General features: G+C 54.5%; 1 protein-coding gene across 1 annotated transcript; it reads right to left on the bottom strand.

Annotated features, from left to right (window-relative positions):
- Positions 1-4,253: 4,253 nt before the first annotated feature.
- PRELP (proline and arginine rich end leucine rich repeat protein) lies at positions 4,254-7,923 on the bottom strand. The gene is made up of 2 exons (XM_047076420.1): positions 6,960-7,923; positions 4,254-4,429 (listed from the first exon to the last, which is right to left on the bottom strand). Exons 1-2 carry the CDS (start codon positions 7,921-7,923, stop codon positions 4,254-4,256), a joined length of 1,140 nt encoding a protein of 379 aa, XP_046932376.1.
- Positions 7,924-11,147: the final 3,224 nt, after the last annotated feature.

An 11,147-nucleotide genomic window follows, 5' to 3' on the forward strand; every position in this document is an offset into this window, starting at 1 on the left:
GTTCCCGGGCACCAGCTGGTGTGGAGGAGGCATCCCCCAGCCCGAGGACCCGGTCACCGAAGATACGCATGTTCCTGTGGCCCTGGTAGCCCACCATCTGGAGAGAGTCACCAACGGGGGCTCTGCTGGTGGAGGGAGAGATAGCCCTGGAGCCAGCAGGGTGCCCAGGAAGCAGATGGCACATTTGGCATGCTGTCCTCCCCCACTCTCTCTCCACAGCTTTGCAGGCGGAGACTAACCCTCCCCCACCCCAGACCCCAGTCAGGCTGGGCTCTGCCCCCACCCCCCCCCCATCCCACGCCATTAATTCCCTGCAAGCAAGGCAAATGCGAATGTTCATTCATTCCCCTTGCCGCCTGCTCCCACTCTCCCTCCCCACTTTCTCCGTGACGGCTCTGGCCCGCGACTGTTCCTCCCACACGCTCTGCCAACCTGGAGGAGGAGGCGACGAGGCCCGCAGCCTGAGCCAGTCTCCTAGGGCGCATGCGCAGGCTCCCCCACATCCCGGCAAAGAGCCCCCTTCGGACTCAGGAGTCCCATCCTAGACCCCGTCCCAGCTTCTCCTCCCGCTTTTACAAGCTCTCCCTCCACACGCTCTAGTTTCCGTGCATGTGTGTGATCTGTGGGAGCCCGCTCACCATCATGCGGTTGTGGCACACGGGGAGGGCGGTGCAGAGGCCCTTCTAATCCCCATGTCTCATTAGGAGAAGCACAAGGCATGCTGATGGAAAGGAGGTGGCAGGCAGTGGGGACAGGAGTCTGGCCAGTTGACCCCGTTGCTGCCCCTTGCATGGGCGGGGGTGGAAATTTCAGGAACCCTCCTGCTTTTTTGGACAACGTGTATATATTCCCTACTGAGGCAGGCCACTCTGTGACCCTAAACACATTCCTCTTCCTTTCTCGGGCGTGCACACACACACACGCACACACACTGCAGGTTTTATATACTCCATGCCTTCCTACCTTTTGGCCTTTCTCTCCTGGTTATGTGATTCCCCCCCCCCCCCGCCCTTTCCCCCACCACGCAAAATCTGATTCATCCCTTAAGATCCAGCTCAAAAGATAGGAGTCCTTCTGGCGTCCCTCCACAGGGGTAGAGGCCCTCCCCACCATGCTCTTTGTACTCTGCCTTGCTACGAACACTTAGGACATGGAATTACTCCAAGGATTTCCCCCTTTACCAAGCTAAGAATTCCTCAAGGGCATGGACAAGGATATGGCCTACCCTTAATTCTGAGCTGGGAACCTTGCACATAGTCGATGTCCATTGAACTAAAGCAGGTATTAAGGGGTGAGGCAGTATCTGGCAGTTTTCGGCCTAAAGAAAATGGTGTAGGCCGGGAGGATCCCGAACCCACTTCTGAAATCGACCTTCTATCTGAAGGCAGATTTCTGGGCACCCGGTTCTTGCCCTTCTGCGTGGCCTGTAGAATCTCTCTTCTCGGCCCTTGATATAGCTTTGCCACTCTTCCGTGTTTGTTAACTACATCTCCGCAACTAAACGGGAAGTTTTCCTTGGTCAGGAACGGTGACTGTTTTGTGTCTTTCGGTATCTGGCTCAGTAATGAGCCTGTGGGAGACCCCCAACAATTTGATATCTGCGGGTTGAAAGAATCCAAGCCTTTGGGCTTCAAATGTAACTCTCAGACTGCCGATCTGACTTTAGGAATAGTTTTTTCTGACCGTTGTGAGTTTGGGAGAAATTTGCCGAGAAAAGGCGTTGGAATGGTTTTCTCAGAGTTTCTTAGGAATCAGATCCTTTCTCCACCCATCATCTCCTTAGAGCAGGTAAGAGGTGGGCGGTGGGAGGAGAAGGGTGGCAAGATAGCTCCAAGGCGCTCTTGACTTGTTCACACTGTCAAGTTCAAGCAGGATATTTTTCATATCACTTTATTTCCTCTGCTGTGAAGCGTGTTGGGATGTAGAAGTTGTTTCACAAAGTTAACATGGTTTTGAAGAAAGAACAGATCTATGTAGAGTAACCTACACACCTACTTACACACCTGGACGCGTAGATGTCAATGGCACTGAAAGAATGAACTTGTGTGTGGAGGAGGGGCTTCCTCAAATCCTAGGGAAATCCCTTCTGGCTTACAGCCGCAGGGAGCAACGGAGGAAGCAGACAATCTAGACGGGCCGATGGGATGATGCTGATTGTGTTGCTGCTGGAGCCAAACAGTTTAGGTTTGCAGGACCAGAAAGGACCCCTGCCCTCAGGGGAACCACAGGAGCTGTGCTCCCCCTGAGGGCCCCATGTGAGGGGCTGAGGTTTGCAAGGTGTGAAGGTGCAGAAGGGGGGCTTATCCAGGCTTAGCACGAGCTTGCTTATAGCCACGGTGATATACTGACTTTAAGCAGGAGCCTCGGAGAAACCAGCTGCAGCTAGGAAGAATGAGGCAGTTACATGGGAGCACAGCAGGGGTGGGGGGCACGGCGGGGGGAGGCTATGATGAAATGGGCCCCGTTTTCCGTAAATGAGCAAGAGAGAAAGACGAGATCAAGTACAATGGGAATTTCTTGAAGTTAAGGACCCGGCTTGATCCAATTTCTGAAACATCTCTGGAACTTTTCTCCACCTGACGAGGGTGGGCACGGTGTCTTATTTATTTCTAGAACATTCACCTCCACCAACATATACACTAGGGAGCTGTAGAGGGGCCGCGTCCCCTGGAGGGCGGAAGGGACAGGGGATGGGAGCAGGTCCTATGGGGCCCAGGCTCTGCTTGGAGGCCTGTCAAGCCCCTCACTTGGCCCGGGCAGGGAGGGTGGGGAACTGTGAGGGGAGAGACAGTCCAGGTAGGGAATAAATTACTGCAAGGGAAAGGGATAATATTAGATAATTAGAGCATGGTTTAAAGAGTGGAGCTGCAGACTAGAGCATGAATGCTGGAGAGGCCTCGGCGCGCAGATGTGGGGACTGAGGGCAGAAGGGGCCGGCAAGGTCAGACAGCAAACAGGAACGGGTCATATCCTCACCTGCGTTCCTGAAGGTTCCCACTTGTGCTCACCCACGATAGGAATCAGCCCCTGGCCTCAAGGCCTCTGTACCTTCGCGCCCTTTGCATCCCAGAGGAGAGGGAGACTGTGCACTTCCCCCCTGGCTCTTCAAGTTGGAACCTGAGGCCGGCTCCTTGACTTGGTGAAACCACCCCAGAGAGAGGCGAGGGGGAAGACGGGAGCCAGCTGTGACCTGTACCAGCCACCAGGTGTCACTGATGCGTCTGCCTTAGAGGGGGAAGCCAATTTGAACTTGTGGAGGAGGCTTCTGGGAGATTTCCAGGTGCTCCGCCTCTCCCAGAACACTTTCTCGTGAACTGCTTCCGGGCTTTGGAGAGGCTTGGGCCGTCCACACTGATCGAGAACAGATGGCGGGGCAGGGCTAGTGGCTCTGCACCCTTCCCTGTGGACACTGTGTTGCCCGAGGCCTAGCCTCTTGTCTAGACGGGCAAGGGGCTGTGGGACCATCTGCACCCACAAGGGCCCAACCCCAGGGCTCTTGACTCCCTCCCCTCGCCCGCTGGCCGATACCTAGTTCTTAAAGCTACTTTCCTGGGCTGTTCCTCCCTGTCCTTCCTCTGGAAAGAGCGAGGCCCGGCCAGAAGGGTGTGTGCTGAGGAGAGCCCCAGCTATCCCTGTGAAGAGACTGCTAGATGTGGATCCTTGCAGGAACCCCGACCCTCTGCCCTCCTTCGGCCATTCCCTTGCATGTCCTTGCTGGAGAACACAGGCGGTAAAGAGCCAGCACGATGTGTGTGGTGCCAGTGGGCAGGGAGGTGGGGTGGCAGTGTTAGAAGGCGGGATCCTTGGCTAAGGGGCCTTCTGGGGCCGGAGCTGTCCATCATGGCGGCGTCTCCAGCAGGACTTGCCGAACCTCACCTCTGGGCTCCTCCCGACCGTCTTCGGCTTGCTTTGGCCAGGACCAAGTTCCGACGTCAGTCCGTGGCCCGGACTTACCCAGCAGTGACAGGGAGGAGGAGGACAGAAGAGGATGTGAAGTCTTTAGCTCCTGGGGCTAGAGGTTTGGGTGTGCTGTGGGTGTCTGTGAGCGGGGTGAACCCCATCTAGCCCTTAGACGTCTTGCTCTAGAAGCCGCGGGTGCAGCGGCGTGTGTTGGCTAGGCCCTGCCTCAGGAAGGTGGGACGAGAAAGGCAAAGCTGGGAGCAAGAAACAAAGAGAAAACGAATGGTGGGCACCGGCACGTGGGCCACTAGCATTCAAGTGCGCTCAGAGGAGACCCAGGGGCAGCGTAAGGCCTAAATGACCACGGATTGCAGCAGGCGGAAGCACATCATGAGGTCCAGTGGGATGGGTGGCTTCAGGTGGTTCCCGTCCAGCCTCAGGTAGCGCAGGTGTGGCACGTTCTCCAGATCCGAGGAGAAGTCATGGAAGGCGACTAGATTGTTGGGGCAAATCTGGGTCCCATTGATCTCTGTGGAGGAAGAAGGGAGAGGTCAGCCAGCGAGGTGGGTGGGGGGTCGGGACACACGGGGCTGGAGGCAAACACGAGCAAGGAAGAGGGGAAGGACAGCTGAGGATAAGAACCCGGGCTGGCCACTGTCAGCGTGGGGAGTCTGCTTCAGATCTGTCCATCTCTCCCCGCCCCTCCCTCTCCACCCTCTCCCCCCACTCTCAAAAATAAAAAGAATAAAATAAAATACATAAAAAAGAAATTGAGTTCTCTTCTCTGGGATTGGCTGACCTTGGGGAGCCGTGACCTTGGGTGCATGGGTTTACTCTATTCATTTGCAGAACGAACTAAGTCAGAATCGATCAACCACCGTTAGTGGAAATTCACTCTGCAGAGTCCTGGAGGAAGTAAACTGCGAGCTGGACCTTCACACGTGGGTGGGACCACAGCAGGTGGAGACCTGGGGGATGGTGTTCTGATAGAGTGACCTATTCTGATAGAGTTGCAGAGGCCGCAAAGCTCACAGCGACATCCGACATCCGGGAGTAGTAAATAGCACGATGAGATGCGCCAGGGCGATAAGCTGGGCAGGTAAGCAGTGGCCACGCTGTGGTCGGCTTTCCAGTGGAAAACGAGATTCCACCTCTGCTCAGATGACATCAGATATGTCACCTTCCAAATGAATTTCTTAATCTCCCTAAACCTTGCCTCTTTCATCATCATCTGTGGGGTCAGCACCATTGTTGCTGATGTTGGTTTCCTTCTTCCTCTCAATTCCTCATCAGAGTAGCAGAAAGAGCCCCGACAGAGGTGGGTTTTCTTCCTATGACCGCTGTGACTTTGGCCTGTCACCTTACCACCCTGACATTTCGTTCAAATCCGCAAAATGGGGACAGTGGTACCTGCCCCTCACCTCCGATGAGAGGATGCCGGTGAAGGCATTTTGCACACTGGAAAGGACGGGGCAGGTGGCAGCATTAAGATCATTGTTGAGAACGTGGTTATCACACTGACCCAGGGCTCACTCCACCCATTCTGTCTGTCAGCGACACGGGAGACAGGCTGGGGGTAAGGGGTACCTGTGGAGGGGGTGTGATTTTTCGGACTTCAGCCTCAAAAGGCTGGTTATCTGCTAGCCACCTGCTCTTCCATAACCCGATCGAAACCTATGAGCCCTTTATTGAAGTATTCTTTCTGCCTGTTTTCCCGACCCATCTAGCTTTCTGGGGGTAATGCATGCCATCAGCTTACTACCTGCAGGATAAAATTAGAGTTTCCCCCTTTCCTGAATTTGTTTTTTTGCAACCTTTGAAAAAGCCCTCCCCTAGCGGTACCTGGGTGGCTCAGTCGGGTGAGCGGCAGACTTCGACTCAGGCCGTGACCTCGTGGTTCATGAGCCTGCCTGGGATTCTCTCTCTCCCCCTCGCTCTGCCTCTCCCCCACTTGTGTTCAGTCTCTTTCTCTCTCAAAATAAATAAACTTAAAAAAGAAAGCCCTCCCCCACTTTCTGTAATTATTCCAGATGAGTGGATGAGACTGGTCTCCCATTCATTTGTTTCAAGATTGTCGAAATTCAACGATCTCCCTCTCATTCTTTGGCTCGGAAACTAAGGATTGCTGATATGATTTCGGGGCTACGTCCTTTTTCCCTCGGTCCCCTTCATCCTATAGCTGCTGCGTTCCTGGTATGGATGTATCCTGGTTTTATTCAAGGACCAGATGGGATTCTCCCTTGTTCTTAAAGCTTTCTGTTGATGGCTCTACTCAGACCTGACATTTTTGATCGAAGCAAAACTGGGACTTCCAGCCTCTTCTTCTGGGCTGTGATTTTTATCCAAAGCCCAGGATCCTAGAAGTGCAGCTGAGGCAAATTCTGCCTGAAATGTACTATCTTATATGACTAAATAGTCCAGCCTTCCGGATAGATTCAGAAAGAGCCTTCACACTGACATGTTTCTCTGGCTGTCACTTTTTTTTTTTTTTTTTTTTGCCAGCTGCCTATCCTGAGTATGCGGCTGCCAGTCTGTGTACATCTTCAAGAGATTCTTCTAAACCTCGTGTCAGTCTTGCTATCCCAGCTTCTGCGGCAGACAGGCCCAGGACATTTCAGGGCAGGCATTTAAATGTCACCGTTCCGCTTTCACGAGAATGTCCATGACTCTATTCCGTGTCAACCCTACCACCTGTAGATCCGGAGGGCAGAGGAGCTGGGGCTAACGAGAAGGGACAGAGGAAGACAAGCTGTTACCCTCCAAGCGTGGTACTCTAGGCACGTGATGTTAACCTACCAAATCCTCATATCGACTTTGTGACAGAAGGTACTATTCCCATTCTCACTTTACAGACGAGAAAACTTCTGTAGAGCTGACCTCTGTCTTCAAGGTCATACAGATAGTAAGTGACACGGTCAAGATTTGAAGTCCAGTGCCAAGTCGGGTGCTTTTTGGCTCCACCTCCTCCCCCCAGTGCTCCCAAGAAAGGGTTGAGGCAATAAGAACCTCCCCTTCCCTGGCTGTGGCCGTGGCCGCGGCCCTGCCCCACCCCCACTCACTCTCTATGCTGTTGTTGTTGAGGTACAGGTGCTCCAGATTGTTGCTGATGGCGGGCACGCTGCTGATCTTGTTGTGGGACAGGTGGAGCACGAGCAGATTGGAGATGTTGAAGGAGTTCTTGGGCAGCCCTCTGTCTGACAGCCGGTTGTAGTTCAGGCGAATGAAGGCGAGGTTGGGGAAGCCCTTGAAGTATCCATTAGGGATGGTCTCGATCCTGTTGCTGTCCAGGTAGAGCTGGTGGATGGCCGCGGGGACCTTGGGTGGCATCTTTCTCAGGATGTTGTGGGCCAGGTTGAGCTGCATGAGGTTCTTGAGGCCCTGGAAGGTGTCGGGCTTGAAGACGCCATCACTCAGCTTGTTGTGTTGGAGATCCAGGAGCAGCAGGCTCTCTAGCTTGCTGAAGACGCCGGGTGGGATTCTGGAGATCTGGTTCTGGCTCAACCTCAGCTGTTCCAGGTTCCGGGGCAGGGCTGACGGCACCTCTTCGAGCTGGTTCTTCTCCATGTAGAGGAAAACCAGACTGGGTAGTTTCTCCAGTACCTTCTGGTCTATCTTGCGAATTCGGTTGTTATCCAGGTTGATCCACCTCAGGCCCGTGGCGTTCTGGAAGGACTCCACTGGGAGCTCAGTTATGAAGTTGTTCTGGAGATAGAGGTAATGGATGCGGGGTGGGATGACGGGGACCTTCCGAAGGTTGCGGCTGTCACAGTAGAGGGCAGAAGGGAAGTCAGAGGGGCAGTAGCATTCCCGGGGGCAGTCAGGGAAGATAGATGGAGGGCCTGGTGGGAGGGGAGGGGGCAGGTCTGTAGGCTCTGATGGCTCATGGGGCTGAACAAAGCCGGGTGTGGGCCTGGGTCTGGGCCTGGGCCTGGGCCTAGGTCTTGGGCGTCTTGTCAGCTGGCCTTGGGCCACGGAGGCCAAGATGAGGAGAAGTGGGAGGATCCAGCAGAGGGATGACCTCATGATCCAGGTGATGTACCTGCAGGGAGGAGACACACGAGATCATTAGCCATCTGGGCCTCCAGAGACAGGGGCCCTGTGTTGGTGGCTAGAGTTGGCCAGGGTGGGTGCCAGGGGGGCTGTGTGGGAGGGACCTGTAGAAGCACTCTTCATTTGCCCGAATCCAGCAGATGGGAGAATAACAAGGGCTTGAGGGTCCAGACCCCTGGCCCAGAGGCCTAGCTGCTCAGTATGTTAAACCTGCTCTGGCAAGGGTGAGCCATCCTTACAGAAAGCACGTTGGCTGTGAATCGGGAGCTCTGGGGCTTGCTGGAGAAGCCCTTAACCCTAACCTACCCCTAACCCCTAACCTTAACCCTAACCCTAACCTCTCTAGCACTTGGTCTCCCTATCTGCAGCAGGAGAAAATCATCCTCGTTCCTGTAAGAGGGATGTTAGGAAACATAGAGTCCTAAGTGTTCCATCTGGAAGGGTCCTTAGAGATCCCGTAATCCAGTGGTGTTCCAACTGTGCCTCTGTTTCTGTGGAGCACCCCCAAGGGAGGGAGACCGAGTGGGCGGATCTGAGGCACCCCACCTCACCCCCGTGCCAACCCGAGCAGTCCCTTTGTTTTCAAATCTGTTATGTATAGAGGACTGGCCAAAGCGCGTATTTGAAAGAAGAGTTGCGTTGCTAAAAATGGTTTGAAATCCACCAGTCAAGCCCAGACGCCACTGTTGACAAAAATTAAGCACTGGAGGGAAGAAGCGGCTTGCCAAGCAAGGGCAGGAAGCCGTTTAACAGCAAGCCCAGGACAAAGACCCAGGTCTCCTGCCTTCCAGAGCAGGGCTCGTGGAGGTCCTGGAAAGGAAGGAAAGTGCTGTGGACACGCTTGTATCTTGTGTCTGCCCCTGCTCGCTCCTTACCCCTGTGCTCAGCGCTGGTCTTTGCCAGCAGGAGGCATACCAAGAATTTCTCCCCAGATGTGGAGGCTCCTATGAAAATAAACAGGGAAGGGATCAAAAGCTGTGGGGAAATCACTTTCATTTCTTCGGACGTGATACTGCTGCCCCCATATCCACTGGAGTTGGTGGTTTTGAGACAGGATATGAAGAAGAACTTCCCGCTAGCCTCTGTGACATAGCGGAGTAGGTCACTGAAGGGTATTTGGGGGTTGTGCTCCCAGTGGCTCTGATGACCCTTCAGAGGGAGTCACGTGGTTTGCGTTGAATTAAGCTGGAGAAAAAGCAATAGACCCGGGCTGCAGACAGAAAGTGGCAGCTCCCACGGGCTTCCTCCCCTCCCCTGGCTGCGAAGGGGGCAGGGAGGGGTTTCCTGTTCCCTCCCCTCCACAGGGCCATCAGCCGTAGGACACTCCCCTCTGGTCTGCAGCCAGGGTCCCGGTTCCCACACTGCTTCCCCAGGCCCTCCTTGCTGATTCCTCACGACGCGGTGGTCTGTCCCTCCCCTCCTGGGGTCTGGGGCACGGGGGACAGGCTGGCTGGGGTCCTCTGAGCTAGAGCGGGCCGCAAGTGTCCCCAGCTGCATCTGGACCCTGGGATCCCTGCATCTGTTCCAGGCCTCTGGCTGTCTTTCCTCTGAGCCCACATCAGCTTAGACTCCTCCCTTGCATGCGTCTTGCTGGCTTTGCTCAAAGGAAGATGATAGAAGCCTGGCACCAGCTGCTTCGTCCTGGGCCAGGTGCTCAGGAGGCACCGAGGGTGACAAGAAATAGGAGAGAGGGAGAGAGGGCAGAGTTCAACCCTGAGGGGTGGAGGGTGTCTCCCTTCACCTTTCACACACACACACACACACACACACACACAGGACACACCTAGTCTGCTCTCTCTCTCATGCACACACGCACACACACACACACACACGCTCCCCTCTCTGCACCATACACCTATGTGTATGGTCCACATGCCATGTGCGTGCGTGCGTGTCCTTACATAGTACACTGAGAATGGGAGGGGGGTAAAGGGAGGGGGAAGGAAGGAGGACAGGAAGGGAATGAGGGAGGGAGGGAAGACAGATGAGCAGGAAGGAGGCAAGAGATTGCCCTGCAGCCTCTGTCGCCCTCCACCTCCGTCCAGAGGGGTCTCCCCCCAGGCAGGCTCCTCCAAGGGGGTCCACGGGGGCCATTTCCCCGGGCCTCTTACCACAGAGAACCCCACAGTTAGATTCTTGACGTTAGCTCCAGCTGAGGGTCCAACAGTCCCCAAAGGACTGGAAAGAGAAGACATTCATTGTAAACTGAACTTGAGTCTTGCTGCCGGGACCCGTACCCCTTACTGACTGATGATTTATGAATTAACAGTTTACTAGCCCTGTGCTTTTCTTGAAAATAGCACAGTCATATGCATTTCAAGGGGGTGGTTCAAGGGTCCGTATGCTAAAAACAAACATTTTTTAAAGCCCCCAATTTCGTGACCCTTTTTGTTTTGACACGTCTTCATTTTCCAATTACCTGGAAGCTGGAAATGAGCAAAAGGCTTCCCAGCACTGGCTGCGTGGGGCTCCCTATTTCCCCTCCTTGCCCTTGTCACCCAAAGCGTCTGCCAGGTACTGGGCCCCGAGTCACGCAAATAAAGCTGGTCCAGAGCTTCCAGCAAAGATCGCTCTTCTCAGAGCCATTAGGAGGTTTTAGAGGAAAAGTTCTCTGTGCCTGTTCCGTGGAGAAACACTGGATGGATCTGTTCAGCAACCCTTCTCTTAGCCTCACGGCTCAACCACTCTGTGTGTGTGTGTGTGTGTGTGTGTGTGTGTGTGTGCGCGCGCCCATGCTTCTTTCTTGAGAAAACAGAGCTCATTTCTAAGGCTTTTCTCTTTAGGCAACGCCTCTTCCTGCTGGAGCCTAACTGTCCAGAGGGGGAGGTCCCGACGGCTCAGCCATTGCCCCAGCAATACACAGTGATGTCCTACGTCCCCCAAAGCAGAATCTGTGTGACAGGGTGGAGGTCCCTAGACTCCAAGGGAGTCATAACCCGCCCCCCCAACCCCCAACAAAGCCCGAAGTCACACTTTCTTATGTTCCTGCCTTCCAGAGCCTTCTGTCCAATCAAAAACTCCCTTAGGGTGGGTCATAAGTGTGTGTGATTTTTAAATTTCGTATGCTTTTGCAAGCACACCGCCCCAGCATTCTGGGCGTTTCGCAGCGTTCTGCTGGGCTGTGTTCACTGCTTAGTCAATGGGCGCCTGTTAACCAGCTACAAGCACTAACCTCTCGCTGTTCTGGGCACGGGCTC

The sequence above is a fragment of the Lynx rufus genome, unplaced genomic scaffold, assembly GCF_022079265.1.
Source record: "Lynx rufus isolate CCGP_SWC_20201006 ecotype Redwood Valley unplaced genomic scaffold, mLynRuf1.p SCAF_15, whole genome shotgun sequence".
Lineage (NCBI taxonomy): Eukaryota > Metazoa > Chordata > Mammalia > Carnivora > Felidae > Lynx > Lynx rufus.